This window comes from Nymphalis io, chromosome 29 (genome assembly GCF_905147045.1).
Source record: "Nymphalis io chromosome 29, ilAglIoxx1.1, whole genome shotgun sequence".
In the NCBI taxonomy this organism is placed as follows: Eukaryota; Metazoa; Arthropoda; class Insecta; order Lepidoptera; family Nymphalidae; genus Nymphalis; species Nymphalis io.
Genome location: NC_065916.1, coordinates 6,651,899 through 6,673,807, shown reverse-complemented (window position 1 = coordinate 6,673,807; position 21,909 = coordinate 6,651,899). Strand labels below are relative to the sequence as shown.

General features: G+C 36.3%; 1 protein-coding gene across 2 annotated transcripts in view; it reads left to right on the top strand.

Moving 5' to 3' along the window:
* Positions 1-21,909, top strand: part of LOC126779470 (transferrin-like) — a 49,686-nt gene that overhangs the window by 26,818 nt on the left and 959 nt on the right. For both annotated transcript variants that reach the window (XM_050503464.1, XM_050503462.1), the window contains 9 exons: positions 6,592-6,700; positions 8,165-8,292; positions 8,871-9,022; positions 9,717-9,861; positions 10,379-10,533; positions 10,882-11,018; positions 12,383-12,589; positions 13,200-13,397; positions 20,806-21,218. In XM_050503464.1, the coding sequence (XP_050359421.1) occupies positions 6,592-6,700; positions 8,165-8,292; positions 8,871-9,022; positions 9,717-9,861; positions 10,379-10,533; positions 10,882-11,018; positions 12,383-12,589; positions 13,200-13,397; positions 20,806-21,218 (1,644 nt within the window). The remainder of the gene's footprint in view (positions 1-6,591; positions 6,701-8,164; positions 8,293-8,870; positions 9,023-9,716; positions 9,862-10,378; positions 10,534-10,881; positions 11,019-12,382; positions 12,590-13,199; positions 13,398-20,805; positions 21,219-21,909) is intronic.

Below are 21,909 nucleotides of genomic sequence, written 5' to 3'. Positions count from 1 at the left end.
GTATTTTCGTTTTGTGTTCGTACAACATTCCATTAAAAACCGGCACATTAGGCCCACTCATAACGCACTCGCAGGCAAATTATTTATTGTCATATTTACATTGCATATTAATGTAATGTTTATAAAATAATAAAAGAAAATATATAATTTATTAGCAATGCGTCGTGTATGTAAAGTTCATATTCCTATTTCAATCTTTAAAGGATAAGTTTACAGAAATACCTTCTTAGTTAATTCCGCTATCTAAACTCAGTAGTCGGCTGTGCCTTAATATAGACAGTCAGGACAAACAATTTTATAAGTATAGATAATATTTATCTATTCAATAGCAATACTGGTGGTAGAGCTTTGTGCAAGCTCGTCTGGGTAGGTACCACCCAGTCATCAGATATTCTACCGCAAAACAGCAGTACTTGTTATTGTTGTGTTCCGGTTTGAAGGGTGAGTGAGCCAGTGTAATTACAGGCACAAGGGACATAAAATCTTAGTTCCCAAGGTTGGTGACGCATTGGCTATGTAAGCGATGGTTGACATTTCTTACAATGCCAATGTCTAAGGGCGTTTAGTGACCACTTACCATCAGTTGGCCCATATGCTCGTCCGCCTTCCTATTCTATAAAAAAAATCTCTATACATGCCAGGCTCTTGGTAAGAGTCGACCTTCAATCATTTTCATAATCATTAAAAACGTCTACAACACTACGACGAAGAATATCGAGACACTGCGCTTATTATTAACTAGCGTGTATGCAAAATCTCTTCATAAATTATATAATAATACTAAGGAACCGGGAATGATAAAATGTTTTGAATCTTTTCATTTGGTCACCTATCGGATTCAATTGTGTTTTCAGACCATCCAGGAAACCTTTGAAATATACACACAAAATTTCATCCAAATCAGTCCAGCCGTTTAGGAGGAGTTAGGTTTTAGATGTATAAACAAACGTACAGAAGAATTATATATATATATATACAGGAGCGCTGGTTCATTTCGCCCAAAGGATTGAAATCCCAATTCAAAAGGGAAATGCTGCTAGCGTTGTAAATTGCTGATAGCGTAATTGCCGCTATTCCACGCGGATATGTGTATTAGTTATTTTTATTTGTATATATTTAAGGCTTTAATGTTATTCTCTCCATTAACATCAAATTAATACGGTGTTTCACGATTTATGGTTAAATTTGGTTAATAACCCTGAATCATAAATCAATTTCTACCTAACCTATTAGCAAACAAAAAGGAAATTACACAGATTAAAAATTCACCATAAAGACAGATATTATTCAATCCGTACTATATTTATATGGAAATAAGTTATTAATAGACTATAATTATTTTCTTGTTTCTTGGATAAATAATGAGTGAATAAAGTAATTATAATATGTTTAGCTTAGCGTTAAAATGGAGCGACTTTATTATTAGCCTCATAAATGACTGAGTTTTATTTTATAGCGCCATTTATATATAATGTAACCACAAACATTAAATGGCGCTTCATTAGTTGAGAAAATTTATGTTCAAATTGTTTTGCCTTTGAATTGAGATTTTATGGTTAATAACTGTTCTCACCACTTGGCTATCTTGTCGTGGTAGAATGCTCGCCTGTTGTGTATGATGATGATGATGTCGTCCTCACTCCCGACCGATTTCAGCTACGGTATCTCGCAAGACATATTATAATATACAATTGTACAACACACGTGCACCTATATTTCTTTACTCAAAAAGTTCGGGCGTAGGACCAAAGGCTATACGTGCTTTGGGAGTGTACACACTGCCAATGTCTACATTCCGGGCTGCTACTGCGATTCTTCGACAGAAAACCCAATAACTTTTTATCGGCCCGACCTGGGGCTTGTACCTAGGTCTCCGGGATCCGCAGCCTAATATCTAGCCATTAGACCAACGACGCAGTCAGCGACTGTCCTATTATATTAGAAGTATTATAAACAATGTGTTTCTGAAAATAATCGTACACACACAAACATACATAGAGAACCAAATTTTATTTTTATTTTTTAAAATAATTTCGTACCGGTGAAGAGATTTAAAAAAAAAAAAACCTTCAACCTGATCATCTGATCGTCACCTACCGGGCCCAGACCATCCAGGTTTCCACTCGTACATTCACAAAAAAATCTTATCAAAGTCGGTAATAAATAGTGTATCACGTACAGAAGAAACAAATATATGTTCAATCACAAGTTTATGTTGGAAATATTCCGGCAAATGTCAAACAAACGGTAGGTAAGTGGATGAGTCATATCTATAACGGAACAGTCTAGTGACATTACATGACATAATACATTAATGACAGCAATGCCGGCAATTAGTGTACATATAGCATCCACAAGTGAAACTGATTTTATATAAAATTCGAATTGTTCTTTTTGAAAATAGAACACCAAATCATACAAATTAATGTAAATAACTCACTCAATTACTCTTAAAAATCCAAATAGGACATTTGAACACATTCAACAGATCACAACCTACGCCAATAATTAATTAATTACTTTACTTTTCTGTCCATTAACAAAATGGCAGATTGAAATTAGCGCGCGTCTTTTTATTTTTAAGAACGCTGTTGTATGGATCAAGGAGTCACCTTACCGTACTTTATACTCGATCATTCGTTCACTAATTTACTGTTCGGAATATGCCCAATTAGTTTAAGGTAATATATTATTAACTTAGTTCTTACTATTAGAGATGATATTAAACTACACTATACCGAAGTTTTTGCAAAATTCAGAATTAATTGTTTTAAAATTTGGAACGAATACTTTAATGACAGATCGCTTAATAAAGGGGATATGGTATAGAACGATGCAATCCGAGCCTCCTCGGATACCCTGGTTTGTAAATAGTAACATTAATAGGAGTAAGTTAGTTATAGCATTTAGACATGTGTTCGTAACCACAATTTTAGAGAAACACTAAAATATGAATTAAATTTAAATTTGATGAATATTGGTGTTTTTATTTATTTATTTATTTATTTATTGGAAATAGTTACACCATCGACTTATCACTAACACATTCACTAAGCATTAGATACAGGGTATTAAATCTAGGTGAATAAATCATTACAGGTGTAAACAACATTGACCTTAAGATAAGACTATACTAACCTAATTATGTCTTAACTAAAAATTAAAAAAGATAAATAAATTATAGATAATTAAACAAAACATAAAATAAAATTTAAATACAACAACAAAAATCTACAAGGGTTGAAATAATTAATTTATGAACAAAATGGTTTTAAAAAGTTAAAAAGTTAAAAAGTTATACTATGAGATCTTTACAGAGCTTCACAAAAGTTGGCTTGCTTTGGGCAAAGATGTCGATATTGCCGTTAGAAGAATATTCATTATAAGAATTAATTATTCTGTTGAGGGGTGCATGTTTACCTAAATTTGTTTTAAAAGCTGTAGTTCTAAAAGGTTTTTTTATTGGGTGTCTAGGAATTTTGCGGGGAACAACTAAATTGATTTGCTGAAGTAGTTCGGATGAAATTATTTGACCATGGATCAGTTTGTGTAGGGTCAAAACATCGCTGATTTCACGGCGACTTTTAAGTGATATCATTTTAAAATTTTTTAGCCTATTGTTGTAGTTAGCGCGATAAGGACAACTAGTATCCTTGTATGCAAGAAAACGGGTAAAATTTTGTTGTATTCGCTCTAGTCTTTCGATATGAGTGTTATAAAAAGGGTTCCATATATTTGATGCATACTCTAAATTGGAACGTACAAGAGAATTATAAATGCAGAGCAATGAGCGAGTATTCTTAAAATCCTTGCATGTTCGTTTTACAAATCCTAACATTTTCCAAGCTGTTGATATTATTTTGTCTAGATGATTAATAAAATTTAAATTGCTATCGATAAGTACACCTAAGTCTCGAATGGAATTAACCTCGGATAAAGGATCGCCAGATATAGAGTATTTAGATAATATCGGTTTTCTGCGTCTTGTAAACTTTATATGAAGACATTTTTTAACATTTAATTCCATGTTATTTTTATTGCACCAGCTAGCGAGAGCGTCTATATCTGCTTGGAGAAGGTCAGAATCGGATAACGTTTTTATAGGTCTGTAGATTTTGAGATCGTCGGCGAATATTAAGCATTTGCTAAATTTAATGCTGTCTACTATATCATTAATAAAAACTAAAAAAAGAATTGGACCTAAATGGGATCTTTTTAATTCTATTCTTAGTAAACCTTCGAGTATTTCGGCAATTATAGTATATGAATTTGTTAGTGATTCTCTCAAACTGAATTAGTCTTAGTTTTTGAGCCTTTTTTTGTTTTAATTTTGGGTGTAACGATGGGGCCGACATATAGGCGGCCTACAAAGGCCCATTAAAAATATATTATTCATTTAATTCATTCATTCTTAATATCACTATCACTACATATTATATTAACTGACACTCTGAAAGTGAAACTCTAAAACTACCAAGAGGATTTTCATACGATTTTCACCAATTGACGGCGTGGTTCATGAGGAAGGTTTTGCTGGTAGCTTTACTCGTAGCGTAAACCAATAGAGTTGTCCGTAACAGCATGTGAATGCCCCACTGCTGGGCTAAAGGCCTTCTCTCCCTTTTTTTGAGGGGAAGGTTTGAAGTTTATTCCACTACGCTGCTCCAGTGCGGGTTGGTGGAATACACATATGGCATAATTTCAGTGAAATTAGACACATGCAGGTTTACTCACGATGTCTTCCTTCACCGTAAAGCACGAGATGAATTATATATCACAAATTAAGCAAATGAAAATTCAGTAGTGCTTGCACGGGTTTGAACGCACGATCATCAATTAAGAAGCGTTCTTACAACTGGGCCATCTCGGCCATTATAGGGAAACAGTAAAAGAGTTATATGTATTATGAAATAAACGTTTTATGTACAAAACTATTCTACCCGAGCGAAGCCAGGTCGGGTAGCTAGTCTATGAAAACTTAACAGCTCTTAAATGTCACAGTTGGGCTAAGGCCTCTATATCTTTGAGGCTTAGAACTTATTCCACCACGCTGATTCAATAAGATAGATTTTTGTACAACACATGCAGGTTCTCTGACACATAGATAAACTAATTATGCATACGAAAACTACACTGGGTCATCTTTTTTATATCATATGGCAAATGGGCCACCTGATAGTAAGTACTCACGAACTCCCATAGACATTGGCGCTGTAGGAAATAGGTACTAATCAAACTTTATATCTCCATTACACCAACCTTGTGAACTTAAATGTTATGTTCCTTGTGCCTGGCTATTGGCTCACTCACCCTTCCAACTGGAACACAACAATACTAACTATTGCTATTTAGCGGTAGAATATCTGATGAGTGGGATAATAAAAATCCTATGATTATTGTTAAAAAAACAATTTCAATCATATTAGCTTTACAAGAAATGTGTTTCACAATGTAATCATTTCCATTGTAAAAAAAAGTCGTCCGTATAAACTTGTACTGGACGGTGACATCATAAGATTCACCTTACGGGGCGGGGCTGTCTTGACATCACATGGCTGGGTTTAAATAATTACATTGTATCATCAAGGCCTTCGAGTATTCAATCGTTAGTGTTTGTGCAAATGTGTTACATTCAATTTATGAGCAATGTCATAAGTATTTAATTAATTTGCTTAAGTTCCTAGGACATCATTCACACACGGCCATCTGATCCCAAACTAAGCAGAGCTTGTACTATGGAAACCAGACAACTGATATACTACATATACTACTTTTATTTTGTAAATAACTTACATAGATATTTACACCCCGACTCAGAACAAACAGATATGTTTATGCAAACAAATGCCTTTCCTGGGTGGGAATCGAACCCACAACCTTGGGCGTGGAAGGCAAGTACCTACCAAACATGCCAAACGGCCCGTTGATAGCTGGTTCAACCGGGTAAGTAGAATATTCGTATGATTAAATTAATTGTAATTTGTAGGAGAATATGATAAGGAAATATACCACAGATGTTAATAAAAAAATCGGCAAATAAATGAATATGATATAGATTTTGTTGAAATAAAGACTTTATGCCCGGTTTACATTATTCCAGTCCAGCGATCTAGTCCAGTACTGGATTGCTTACTGGACTAGATCACTGGACTGGAATAATGTAAACCGAGCATTATACCTTGCGTATTCGAACACTACTTTACTGGTCAACTATATTGGCAATTACTATACGTTTTGAAGATAACATAACAAACAAACAGACAATACTAAAATTAATTGCTTACATTGAACTAATTTCGGGGATCGAACGGTAAATATAAGGTAGAGCTTTCCACTGTTCACACAACTATAATTTATTTGATCACTTTAAGATAATTACTTTTTACCGTATATATATTCATTAGCGATTCTAGACAGCGCGATTCAGGAATCTGACAGATTCAATCAACGCCATCTATCGCTACCTAGTATACGCCGTTATACAATAAGGATTGTTTTAATTTTGGAAACTTGTAATTATAATATACTTAAAAAGCACACACGCTTCGCACTTATTTATTTATATTTAAAAATTTAACTTTTTTTTTTCAGTACGACTCTGTATAGTCGAAGGTCGAGGTCCATTAAAACGTGGCGCCACGTTTTGTCCACTGTTAGATGCTGAGGATTCTGGACTAGAATGTGTTTTGGGATCAGATCAGTAAGTGTAAAATTTAGTATTAATATCTAATTTAATAAAGGCTTTCCCGCAGTGCATGACATTACAGACGGACGCCGATCGGTGGCCAATTCTACAAATCTATAACGATTACGATACGTTCCCGATTCAATTCCAATCCAACTTTGTCTATTCTATATTTATTCGAATCGGAACCGAACCGATGTGATGTTAACATATACCGTTATGTCAAAACCTCCTTGGTCTAGTGGCTTGATGTAAGGCCGCAAACCCGGAGGTCCTGGGTTCAATTTCCAAGTCGGTCCTGCGCCTGAACTCTTTCCGGTCGTGTCGGATTACCGTCCCGTCGGATTATGAGGTTAGGGAATAGAGAGTGCACCTGTGTTTGCGCACACACTTGTGCACTGTAATATCTCCTGCGTAGTTGGCTAATCTCTCTTGAGATTGGCCGCCGTGGCCGAAATCGTTCTAGAGGACATTATTATATATGTCAAAACATAACTGATTTCTTAACTTTTATCCCAATCGTCGATAGTTAAATCAAAGAATAGGAAAACGGATTAACGACAACGATTACGCTTCGATTCGATTGCGATAGTGACAGTTTGTTCGTGGAATTGGTTCCCAGCACACACTCTTCAAAGGAGCAGTGGGGAAGCCGTAGCGGCAAAGATACGTTGTGTAAAGCTTTACAATTTGGAATGACTGAATGGCTTCGAATTTAAAGACCGACGCAGAATGACATGCACCGTCAGCGGTGCGTGGCTGTCCGTGGTCGTCGGCCGTGCGTAAATATCCGCAGAATAGTGCACACGAACATTAAAACCAATAATGCTGTTGTGTGAGAACTCCCTTCGTATTACACTAGTGGAATGTTGAAACCTTCCGTTACGCTATATTGGTACATGTGTTCTTTAAATTTTCTAATTATTATAGTTAATATCGCATATCACTATCGGATTTTTTATAATCGTATTCTGCGATGAGTTGCGAGTTCTGATGGAACAGATTGACAGATTGGTACGGTCGGCATCGCATTTAAGTTAAATTGTACCGTAAAATATGTATTGTATGTTTAACAAAACAAACAAATACATGCATATTATTTTTTTTGATATTTCAAAGATTATTATAAACAAGTAACTAAAAGCTTGTAATATTCCATCGCTTGGCTATTATTTTTCTAAAATATTTTGATGTCCAGGCTTATTAATTTTTTTGAATGTATATTTAAATGTTAAATAATATAATCAAGGTAATATGTACTTGGTACATAGCCCATTAAGACGAGTGGCTAGAATAAAATGTAAATTGGCAAAAAGTTAATCTAAGCTCTATCTGGGTTTTCTCTGACCAAAAGTTTTAACCCCACTTTTTATTGGTTGCAATTCCTCGATCCAAGTAACACAAACACACATATAATATAAACATAATTAAGTTGGTGACGATGACTAAGAGTACGACCGGTGTTTTCCTTTACCTCAGACTCGATTGCCTGCGACGTATCAGCAAAGGCACAGTAGACTTCGGAGTGTTCAGCCCAGAAGACCTGATAGCAGCGCAGTGGGCAAACATTGACGTTCTCGTCACTAACGAACTCAGAAATCGACATAGTAAGTAAATAACTCATTATTGTATCGTTTACATTTAACAATAAAATGAAAGATTCACATCAAACAGCAACGCATTTTACATTGCATGAATGCGCATACCATGAAACGCTCGCAACCGTGTTCCTATATCCAAATATGATCTTTAAATATTGCATAGATACTTGAATTTGCTTTAACAGTAACAGCCTGTTAATGTCCCACTGCTGGGCTAAGGCCTCGTCTCTGTATTGAGGTGAAGGTTTGGAGCTTATTCCACCACGCTGCTCCAATGGGCGTTGGTAGAATACACATGTGGCAGAATTTCAATGAAATTAGACACATGCAGACTTTCTCACGATGTTTTCCTTCACCGTCAAGCACAAGATAAATTATAAACTTTTAACACTGAAAATTCAGTGGTGCTTACCCGGATTTGAACCCACGATCAACGGTTAACATTCACACGTTCTAACCATTAGGCCATCTCGGCTGCATTTCCTTTACTACATGTAAAATGCGCTGCGGTGCATTTTATGTGCATTGTCTTTGTAAGCGCCTTTTAAAAAATATATTTATACAAGGCATATTACCCCTTTAAGGACCGTTCGAGCGCAGTGTCGTGGCGGTGGTCAATAATCGTATCCTGCCTGAACACGAGTCTTCCTTGGATGCAGTTCTCAGGAACAGCACACTTTGCCATCCAGGAGTCGGTGTGAACACCCTTCGGCCATTATCTGATACTCTATCAGGGGTAAGTCATTATTGATGAAGCAGTTTGATAATTTCGACAATCAAATCAAAATAAGCTCTTATAAGTTTCTATCATCATATTTTTTTAAAATATTGGAAGGAGGACAGGCAGATGAGCCACCTGATGGTTAGTGGTAAGGGTTCACTACCGCTCATAAATTGGCGGTGTAAGAAATATTAACCACTCTTTAAATCGTCAATGCGCCACCAACCGTGAGAACTAAGATGTTATGTCTCCTGTGCCTGTTGTTACACTAGCTCACTCACCCTTCGAACCCCTAAACGATCATAAATAAGTTAAGACAAAACAATTCAGTACCTTTTTCCTCTGTTCTGTTTTTTGTTTTTCCTTTACGGAATAACTTTTTTTTTCTCTTTTCTTGCGTGTACGCTATTTGAGCGCAAAATATTCTGCCAATGTCACGTATAAAATAGATGACGGAATAACTTATTGTAACAAAAGGTATGACATATGAAGTATGTACTACATATATATGTACTATCTTTTTTCATTTTACTTAACAATCGATTGCACCAATAAATATCGTTGAGGCTGTGATTAGTTAAACAATGCCGCGTCTCCTTCTTCCAAATGTCAAATCAATGATGACAGAAAGAGAGAAATCTATCTGACTAAACACCCGCCAAACGACGTTGTACTAAGTAAGGCCGTATATCATTTAAGTTATTTCCAGTACTTGGAGTCGCTGATCATACCACGCACCTGTGATCCAAAACTGACGCTAACGGAGAACAGACTGAAAGCTATTGCGGAGTTCTTCTTCAAGGCCTGCAAAGCTGGACCCTGGGTCCCAGATCATGATGGTGACAGGGAGCTTAGTGAGTTCACCAACAACTTGAGTATTATATTATACATTTTATCAAGTAGCTGTATTTGGACTCTGATGGTAAGTGGTCACCTCTGCCCATAAACATTAACACTGTAAGAAAAATGCACCACCAATCTTGAGAACTAAGATTTGCGTCTGTAATTACAAAATCAAATCAAAATTCAACATTGAAGCACACACACTTGCTTATTGATGTCAAACCAGAAACTACCACCGGTTCGAAAAAAACCACCCAGCCCTGAGAACTGGGACTTTTTTAAATTTAATTTAAAATTAAGAAAAAATAATAATCAAATTTATATAGTTATCTTTTGTAATAATAATAATTGGGACCTTCCACTTATCAATTAGTCTACAACCAAACGGTAACGCTGACTGAAAATTCGAGGAACTTAACTTTGTCCAAGAGTCATTACTGTTTCAATAGCCAATATCTATGAACGAAGGTGTCATTGTTCGTACGCTATTAAAAAATAACATAACGTAATATTTCAATTATCTTTCAGAACTTAAGTACAGATCGCTGTGTGCAGCGTGCGCCAGCCCGGAGTGCGGCGCGGACGACAAGTACTGGGGGGGGGGCGGCGCGCTGCAGTGCCTCGCGGAGGGCGCGGGGGACGCCATGTGGGGGGAGCTGGACGACGTGCTCGCGTACTTCGGGGTGGGTTCGGGAGGTTCCGATAACTATCGATCTTTATCCGGATTTATCATTCCTTTAATAACTTTTGTTTATAATGCATGTCATGTGTAGGAAAACATGGAAACATCTTGAGGTAACACTCATGTGCCGGATAAAATTCTGCAACATGTATATCGAACAAGTTGAGGAGCCTTTGCCGGCTGTGGGAGATATGGGAGATGTTATTTTCTTCTATCTAAGACTGTCTGCTTAGAAAAGTATATATAGAAGTGTTGTATCCGAATATAAAGAAAAGCTAGTTTAAAGCTTTTGAGTACTTAAGAAAATTAAATATAATTTGTAATTTGTCATGAAAAATATATTTTGCAGATAAACTCGACGATGCAATCCCCCTCAATGAACCCCGAGGGCTTCTCGTTCCTGTGTCGCGACGGCTCGTACACCCCACTGGACGCGCCGCCCTGCACGTGGCTGCAAAGACCCTGGCCCGTCGTTATCGCTAAACGGTAATTTACAACACTGCAGACATACCACACATACCACAACAATACTTCTGAAAGAGCGCTCATGCATACATATGACACCACAACACTATTAGTGAGAGGGCCCTCGTACATGACACCACAAAATTACTTCTGATAGAGGCCTCATACACATGTTCACATGACACCACGTAACACAGTGTAATTACAGGCCCAAGGGACATAATATCTTAGTTCCCGAGGTTGGTGGCGCATTGGCGATATAAGCGATGGTTAACATTTCTTACAATGCCAATGTTTTTTTTTTTTATATATTTGCCGGGAGGGCAAATGACTCTACTCCACCTGATGGTAAGTGGTAGTAGAGTCCAAACGCGACGACGGCCAGTACAGACGGGAAAAACGTTCTGCACTAGCCGCCTTCGCCTTGTCGGCCCGCAAGATGCCTCTTCACGCCTCGTTTGAAGGAACCCAGGTTGTAAGAGGAGGGGAACACGTGAGCTGGTAAGGAATTCCATTTTTTGGAAGTGCGACAAAGAAAGGAGATCTATGGGGATTGGCGACCACTTACCATCGGGTGACCTGTGCTCGTCCGCCTACCTATTAAATATTAAAAAAATACGTCACTACTTCTGACAGCGCCCTCATACATGCACACACAACACTAATACCGACAAGCCACATGTACGTCACACATGTATATCACACGTACTACAACGGACACACGTATATCTAGCATGCACACATACGTTATCTCGCTCTAAAAGCGGTATCACACACATCTATTACGGAACCGCTGCAAAGTACATACCACATGTAATCATTAAGCTAATTACCACGTATCATGTTTTTTAATAACAAATAATATATTTATTGGAATAGCAATTGAGGAAGTGAGACGACAAAATATTTACTTTTACTTGACTAATGACTTGTATATGTTGGTCTGGTGGCTATCTTGTACGGCCGTGGCTTAAAGTGCTAAACTCCGGATCGGGCTTTTAAAAAATATTGGGCTTTTGTGTAGAAATTCTTAGTAGCAGTTTGGTGTGTAAAGATTGTCAATATTACCGACTCCGTGTCGGTGCGCACGTAAAGCCTTGATCATATGCCTAAATTGTGTCGTATTCTGATTCTGAGTTTCTTTCGCCGGTTCTTCTCAGGTCTGAGTGTTTATTTCCGACCCGGTGGTAGATTTATGACAATCAATAAGCAATAAGTGTAAAGCTCCTATGTTCAATAAAGATTTTTGACTTTTGACTTTGAGTTATTGCCTTCCCATCGGATTATGAGAGTGCATCTGTGTTTGCGCACACACTTGTGTTCTACAATATGTCCTGTGCAGTGCCGAAAAAACAGATAATAAAAAAAATCATGTCAATCAACAGAAAGGCAGTCAATGCAGTAAGTAAATTGGTATCGTCGCTAAAAGAAGAAGACCTCTTCAATAACCACTGGAGAGGAGCCCTAACGGCTCTCTTGGAGATACGCCAGGCCCCCACCCCGTTGAACCCACCTCGAGTCCCCTTAGACTACTTGGCATCAGCGAAGGGATTCAGAGAGGCGTACAGTCAAAGTGGATGCGATCCACCAAGGTAAGATTATACATGTCTTCTATGTATCTAATAAAAACGAGTGTTCTTTCTATGTTTGTCCTTTATGTAGGAACCTACGCCAATCATCCGATTGTGATGAAATTATGGTGATATGTTCTGCGCATGGACACTGAAAGCTCTGGTCCAAAAAAAGTTTATTTTTTGTATGTTTGTCTTTCAATATAAAGCTTTTATATTGACTTTTATGATCCGTGCAAAGCCGGGACGGAAAGCCAGTTAGTCCCCATATATGTTTTAAAATTAATTCACCTGATCTAGTGACCACTTGTACCATTATTTATATTTATTTTCAACTATAGATAGTCTTACTGGTGGTAGGGCTTTGTGCAAACTCGTCTGTGTAGATACCAAAACAGCAGTACAGAAGGGTGAGTGAGCCAGTGTAATTACAGACACAAGGGACATAGCATCGTAGTTCCCAAGGTTGGTGGCTCATAGGCGATGGGTAACATTTCTAACAATACCAATGTCTATGGGCGTTGGTAACCACTTACCATCAGATGGCACATATGCTCGTCCACCTAGTTGTTCTATAGAAAAAAAGATGAGCGGTTATTCATTTAATTGATTATATTTTTAATTTCTATAGACACATAACAGTCTGTACGACGACGTTACTTGAGAAGAATAAGTGCGAGTGGCTGAGCGAGGCGGGCGCGGTGTACGGTGTGAACCCGCCCTTACAGTGCATCCTGCGGAGTGACCACACCGCCTGCCTGCGCGCGGTACACTCCCGGGAGAGTGACGTCAGTGTTGCCAGCGGAGACGTACTACCCATGGCTATGAGGTAAATATAACTTATTGTTATAGTAACCTATGTTTAATATTTTTATTTATATGATCCAAAAATATAAGATAATGTACGTGCGTCAGAGTTACGATCCATTTTTGGCTGAACCCTAAACCGACTTAGGACAGTATGCCTAGTGCGAGTTTCTTTATTTAATCGGTAGCGTTGACATTAACTGCGATTTGTATGACATCGAAACAGCGCCATCTAGTGACAATAACCAGAATTGTATACAAATCAATGTTATCGAATAAGTAATTTTAGATATTTTTGGTCTAAACTCGCCGAAACTGAAACTTTGTTACTAATCACCATATTATTGAGAACTTTGTATTTGAAATCATCACAAAAAAAAAACTTAACAGGACTCATAGGATTTTTTTTTATTTTTATTTGACAGCAGATGAGTGAAGTGCCTCCAAGAAGGTTTTCAATGGTATTTAAAATATCGGTTTATGAAGTCAGTTTGCGACTGTTGCCACTAGAGTCACTTATTTATTTATTTATTTTTTATTTATTTATTTTTTAAGGACCACTAGTAGCTACTACATGTTTTAATGACAAATGTAAAACAATTTAGTGAAAATAGCTAACATGTGAAGCTTTTTAAAGTAGCCACAACAATTACAATATTTGTTTTAAAAATACATTAACACATAATTATAGCAACATGAGTAGAAAGATTAAAAAAAAAAAAAAAAAAAGTCCAAATTGGTACAAATTAAAGATCATAAAAAAATAAACATGCACTTAATAAAATTAAAATTAATAACACAAATAGTTTGAAATTGATATAGGTACAAATTAAAATTAAATAATTCATTAAATTCATGCAAGGTTTACGTTACAAAAAAATTACTAAAAATATACTAATTAATACAAAATAAAATTAAGATAACATTATTTATTATTTATTTATTTATTTATTATTTATTTGCATCTCTCAACAATTCTAGCGCCCGTTTACGATAAATCATGGCAGAGTCATTAAAAATATCTAGATCTTGACAAAAACCATTGTACAACCGTGATGATCTAGGCATTGGTGCATTACATCCTAATTTCGTTTTTGATATTCTGACATCAAAAGTGCCCAGAAAACTACGAACATTGCGCCTTGGAATACGATAGTATATCTTTTCAAGTAAGTAAGTACAGTCGATCTCGTTACGAATTATCTTAAATAGGAAAGAGAGATCTAATAATTGTCTGCGTACAGAGAGACTATCCATATTAAAGTCTTTCAAGAGATTGCTGTAATTTTTATTAGATTTATTGTATGAGGTTTTTTTGTTTCTGGATAGATGATATACAAATCGCTTCTGTATTCTCTCTATACGCAGACGATGTACATTGTAACAAGGATTCCACACAACACTACCGTACTCCAGTACACTACGCACGTAAGCGTTATAGATTATTTTTTTCGTGTTATTCGTGAAGTGTTTACCATTTCTAATTAAAAATCCTAACGTTTTGGAACTTTTCGTAATTATTTTATTGAAGTGCGGGACAAAAGTAAGCTTGTCATCAAAAATGACACCCAAATCACTTATTTCAAAAACTTCCTCCAACTTGATGTTATCAATGCTATATATTGTTTTGATTATATTGAGCTTCCGCGTAAATTTTATATGCTTGCATTTACTGACGTTTAATTCCATTTTATTATTTTTACACCAATTATATATAGCATTAATATCCGCCTGTAAGAGCTCTGAGTCAGCTAAGTTGTTTATTACTTTTGTTAATTTTAAATCGTCCGCAAATAAAAATACTCTACTATAATGTACCGTATCGCAAATATCATTAATGAAGATATTAAAGAGCCAAGGTCCTAAGTGTGACCCTTGAGGAACCCCGGAGCAGGCTTTATATAGACTCGAGCTAAAACCTTTTAAGACAACAAATTGTTGTCTATTGTATAAATATGATTTGAACCACTCAAGCATATTACCATTGAATCCGTACTTGCTTAGTTTTAAGAGTAAAATATCGTGCGAAACTTTGTCGAAAGCCTTGGTTAAATCGGTATAAATTGCGTCAACTTGCTTGTGGTTATCAATAGCTGGCACAATGAATTCACTGTACGAAACAAGATTTGATGTTGTAGATCGACCCTTTATAAAGCCATGCTGGTTATTATTATTCATTTGCTTTACATGACATTCTAGATATGGGTAAACTATTGCTTCAAATACTTTGGCAAAAGTGGAAAGTATGGAAATCGGTCTATAATTCTCAATGCACTCACTACCCTTGGACTTATATACTGGTACGATCCTAGCTATTTTCCACTTATCGGGAAAAACACCTGAGCGAAGTGATTCGTTGTATAATAAATATAAAGGGAAACTTAGTACCCATGCACATTTAGAAATAAATATAGGAGGGATATTATCATAACCTGTCCCTTTAGTTGTATCAAGTCTTTTTAAGTATTGATAAATCTGTCTTCGCGATATTACAAAATTAGTGAACGCTCCAAAGTCATGTTTACATTGATTACTATAAGATGGTAATGTATATGAACTTTGAGATTGTGTGTAAACAGAAGCAAAATACAAGGCAAATTCGTTACAAATTTCTGATCCCGATTTCATTACTTTTTGTTTGTAAGTCATTATGCCTGGGAGTGCGGTACTATTATCTTGTTTGCCCTTAAGGTATGACCAAAAATATTTAGGATTTCTACTAATATTTTCTTCAACAATTTTAATGTAATTATTGTAGCAAATTTTCGATAAATCTGCACAACGTTTGCTCAAAAGACGTAATGAAATTTCATCAAGTGGGTTTTTATATATTTTGTATTTATTTAAAAAAACTTGTTTCTCTTTATATAAATTTATCATTTCCTTAGTGAACCATGGAGGATATTGTTTACCTTTTTGTTTCTTTTTTGGTACATATTTTTCGATCAATTTGTTCAAAATTTTATAAAATTTATCGATCATTAGGTTTATTGACTTACAATTACAAAATTCGCTTAACCAATTGATATTATTTAATTCTGAAATTATACTTACGTAGTCAGCTTTAAAATAGTTCTTCTTATCACCAATAACATTACTTTTTAAAGAAGTTCTTGATGAATAAGAAACTAATATATCTAAGGGAGGATGGTGGTGATCTGGAGGCACTATTGGCAAAATAGACTTACTAATTTTTATGTTATTATGATTACTGAATATTAAGTCTAATATTTTATTATTGTTATTACTAATGTTATTATGTTGAACTAAATTATTGAGAGATGCAAAATCAACTAGCAAATTTCCTAAGGAACTATTAGAAATAACATTATCATCAGTAGCGAACCAATTGATATTACTTAAATTAAAATCACCCACGAGCATAACATTTTGTCTATTCTCTGCAATTCTACTATTAAAATTATTGATAAAATTAGATAGCATATTACGGCTGACGGGAGGAGGCAAATAAACTGCACATAATGCAATTGAGTTACACTCATCGTGACAATTTTCTCGTTCAATATTTATCCAAAGATCTTCACACTGACTTTCACAAAAACTGAGTCGCATTGATTTCAGTTTATTTGAGACCGCCACTAAAACTCCACCACCATCTTTTTTACAATGTAAAGGTAAACTATCACGATCTCTTCTGTATACTGTATAACGGTTGTCGAATACTTCATGGTTCTCTATTTTATTATTAAGCCACGTTTCTGTTAATATAATAACATCATAATTTGTACACGATAAATTGCAGATGAAGTCATGAGTTTTAGTACGGAGACCTCGGACGTTCTGGTAGTATATATTAAGACCGTTGAATTTTATAACATGAAACACTAAAATGATCTATGAGTTTAGAGAGCAAAGCAATTTATTGGATATTATTCAAAACAGTATGATTTTTTACATAAATACATTCTGAATGTTCTGTCTTTCTCATAAATACCTTGCCCTGTCTAACCCACACAAATCTGTATTTTTTTTCTTTAGATTTTATTCGAGCTGCTGCATGTAAAGACTTAATAGCCGGTGTCAAGTGTTCCATAACATATATTGGCTGCTTATCTGCTGCAATACCTATGTGACTTGTGTTAAGTTTATCGTCAGGATGCGATTTATTGTAATTGATGACACATGCTAGCATCGTGTCTCTCATTCGTGGTGTGGATAGCTTTACAATCACAGATCTGGGTCTTTTGTCGCTGTTGTTCAATTTTGCAACTCTAGTACAGTGATGTATATCAGACTCCTTTAGATCACATGATATTGCTTTACTCAGTTGCATTACTGCACTAATTAAATTTTCATTTTTATGCTCAGGAATCATTTGTATTTCAATGTTATTTGATCGATTATACTGCTCCATAGTATGTATTCGTTGTTGCAAATCAGATGTTACACTTTTTAGTGCATTTTTCTCTCTTTCCATTTCCGCAATTTTATCGTCATAACTTGCAATTATTTTTTTAGTAGATTCGTAGTCTTCGCTCAAAAAAGTCATCGAGTTTTCAATAGTAGATATTTGCTCTTTTATAGGTTTAAGATTTTCTTGAATCATTTTGTTTAACATGTTAGTGATATCATCCAATAGTAAATTTTTAAAGGCCTGAAACTCATTACGAATGATTTGTTCAACGTCTTGTTTAGTAAGTTGTTCTGATGCAGGCGACCACTTTTCAGACTGTTTGCTTTTTTGCCGATTTGTCACATTGTAAGATTCTGGAGAAGTATTATTTCTTGTTGTTATTATTTTTTTATGTGGAATCATTCTTACTTAGTAACGACTATAACAGCAACTTCTTAACAGAAAAATAAATAAATTGAAATAGGTCACCAACAACTTGGGTTTGAACCCGTATCGCTCGTGCGTGGAAGTATGGTTCACACCGTTGGGCCAACGATATGGTTATTATTCAAGTAAAAATTGCGAACTGTATGTACAACATTATAATCTGCGCCTGGAGATTTTATTAAACACCCGCTACAAAAAAAGTTATTCTCTTTGTATCTACTCACTTCACTGTATATTTTTTAAAGTATTTCTTTGTTTTAAAATAAATTACTAGAACTTTAGGTGTTTCTTAAAATCGTTTTATAAAGCATTTATTTTTATTAATACACTACTTTCTTAACTTATTTTGCTCGTAAAATAACTCACTGCCCTCAGTAAAAGTACCTATATTATATAATTATCGTTTCACCCTTTTGCGTATTAAACTTATTCAAACAATAATGTTTTTATATAGATCACACACTGTCTTTGTTATTTACACATATCTACGTTTTATGATTTCAAAACACAGTCCTTATATTTTTAAAACAATTTTTTTTTACGGAGCTATATAGTTCCGTGCGCTTACGTCGATGACACTGTCACGTCGATGTCACTCGACTATTTTATCAATCAATCAATCAATCAACAGCCAATCGTTGTCCACTGCTGAACATAGGCCTCTCCCAATGTGCGCCAAAGCTCCCTGTCCTCCGTCTTCCGCATCCAGTTGGTGCCCGCCACCTTCTTAAGGTCGTCGGTCCACCTGGCTGGAGGGCGCCCTACGCTGCGCTTGCCGATTCGCGGTCTCCACTCTAGGACTCGTCTGCTCCAACGGCCATCGGTCCTACGACATACGTGACCAGCCCACTGCCACTTCAGCCTGCTAATTTTGCAAGCTATGTCGGTGACTCCGGTTCTTTTTCGGATAATCTCATTTCTGATCTTATCCTTCAAAGATACTCCGAGCATAGCTCGCTCCATAGCACGCTGAGCGACTTTGAATTTGTGGACTAGTCCCGCAGTTAGTGTCCACGTTTCGGCACGACGCATTGGTTGAAGACTTTCGTCTTCAAACATTGCGGTATAGACGACTTGAGGACTTGACGAAGGTTGCCAAATGCTGCCCATCCCAAGCGAATTCTTCGATCGGTTTCCTTCTCGAAGTTGTTCCTACCGACTTGTATTATCTGTCCTAGGTAGGTATATTCACTAACAACTTCGAGAGGTTTCCCCTCGACGTATATCGGTCCCGGCACGACATGCCTATTGAACATGACCTTGGTCTTGTCCAAGTTTATACCGAGACCGACACACCGGGAAGACTCGCCTAGGCTACGCAGCATTTCGGTGAGTTGCTCCAGCGACTCTGCTATGATGACGATATCGTCGGCAAATCGAAGGTGTGAGATGTACTCGCCGTTTACATTGACTCCATACCTAGTCCAATCCAGCGTTTTGAAGACGTCTTCCAACGCGTTGGTGAACAGTAGAAACAGACTATTTTAAGAAAAGTAAAGTACAAAGTAAGCAATTGTTAACACGTTGAATAAATAAATGAATTACTATACTGAGAGACTATACTGAGATACTATACTCAGCGCTATCCGTTGATACAATTTGCTAAAATAATGCCCAACAATATATTATTCTATGAATAAATGGATAACATTGCTGTAGTAACTTCATTATCCTTCATAAATATTCATTAAATACGAAATTAGTTTACATTAAAAATATGTAATCAACTATTATATGATTATATACCTACATCTTTTAAGAAATTTTACTGGTGGTAGGGCTTTGTGCAAGCTCGTCTGGGTAGGTACCACCCATTCATCAGATATTCTACCGCAAAACAGCAATACTTGATATTGTTGTGTTCCGGTTTGAAGGGTGAGTGAGCCAGTGTAATTACAGGCACAAAGGACATAAAATCTTAGTTCCCAAGGTTGGTGGCGCATTGGCTATAAGCGATGGTTGACATTTCTTACAATGCCAATGTCTAAGGGCTTTTGGTGACCACTTACCATCAGGTCCATATGCTCGTCCACCTTCCTATTCTATAAAAAAAAAAAAAAAATTGCACGCGCAGCACCGTTCGTGATAGAAGTGAAACTTATTAAATATCTCTTTCTCTTTTCCACTACGTCATATCTTTTTTTTCAGTCATGTAACGTAACATGACTTGTCTTTAAAATTTACTCCTCGATTCTCGTTCACCAATCGATTATCGAATCGCTACCCTAGAAGTTGTACCACTTCAAAAAACGATTGTTAACGAAATACAGACATTATTCGAAGAATTAGATCCATGGTCGTGATAAAAAAATTATAAAAGATCTCTCTAAGATACGGCGCTTATTTAGCCCAAAGGCGAAGTCTAGCAGTGCAGAGGCAATAGTGCCAGCGTCTTGTGTAGAATGCCACAGGACAATCTCATAGACTGCGTGTTTTTCTATACATTTTTATGCATATTTTGTTTTTATAATAAAAATAATTATAACATTAAAAAATATATATTCAACACTATTTAACTTATATTTTAATAATCGTGATTTTAAACGTGATACTATTTTAAATTTTATAATGTTCCTACTTAAATGTTTTTTTAACTAGTTCATCAGTCATTATATATATTTTTTTTCAGAGATTTCAATTTACGTCCTCTACTATTCGAAGTTACTCCAATCGTCGAAAAAATGGACACTGTCATGGCGTACGTGAGAGCCGACGCCATTATAAGCAACATGGCCGACTTGCGCGGGAAACGGGCCGCGTTCCCGCGCTACGACGGCATCGCCTGGCATTCCGTTCTACGCTACATACAGAAGAAAGAAAAATTAAACTGTTACGACGCGACGTTCAATTATTTCAGCGAAATATGTGCTCCTGGTGTTGAAAGATATAATATGAGTAGTGATATAGTTGATACGTTTACGAGTGCGTGTTATAAAGAGGATGGGAGGGTTGCGGGTGGGGAGGTGGCCGCGTTACGGGCGCTGGTCGAAGGAAGGAGTGACGTTGCTTTTATTAGCATGAAAACTTTCAATATGTATCAAAGTAAGTTTACTTTAATTGTAAAAGAATTGAGTAATGGTTTAGGACAAAGTCTGAAATCCTCTACTAGGAGATTTGAACTTTATTCTACCACGCTGTTCCAATATGAATTAGGTAATGATGATATCCTCTTGACTGTTTTGTCCACCGGACATATTATAACGCACAAGTATGTGCGCAAACACAGGTGCACTCTCCATTCCCTAGCTCTCATAATCCGATGGGATGGCAATCCGACACGATGGAAAAGAGCTCTGGTGCAGGATTATCGGCTTTACGTGCTTTCCGGGCATGAGATTGCATAGTTTTTTATTGACCCGATCTGCGTTTTGAACCCAGGGTCTCGGGTTAGCTTTTTAGGCTAGCCAGCCATAAGACAGTCGGAGTTCGTGAATATGTGGCAGATTCCTCACCATGTTTTTCTTCAACGCGGAATACGAGATGAATTATAAATATAAAAATATATATTTTATTTTACACAAATAAAACATACTTTTCGCATCGTTTTTATTGATGTACTGGCAAAAAGATGGTTGCTACCAATGCCAAAATACATTTACACTAAAAAAATATGAACCATCTTTTACATCACCAATGCGCCACCAACCTTAGATGAACAGGGTGTTATGGCCCTTGTGTCTATAGCTTCTCAGTAACAGTAACAGCCTGTAAATGTCCCACTGCTGGGCTAAGG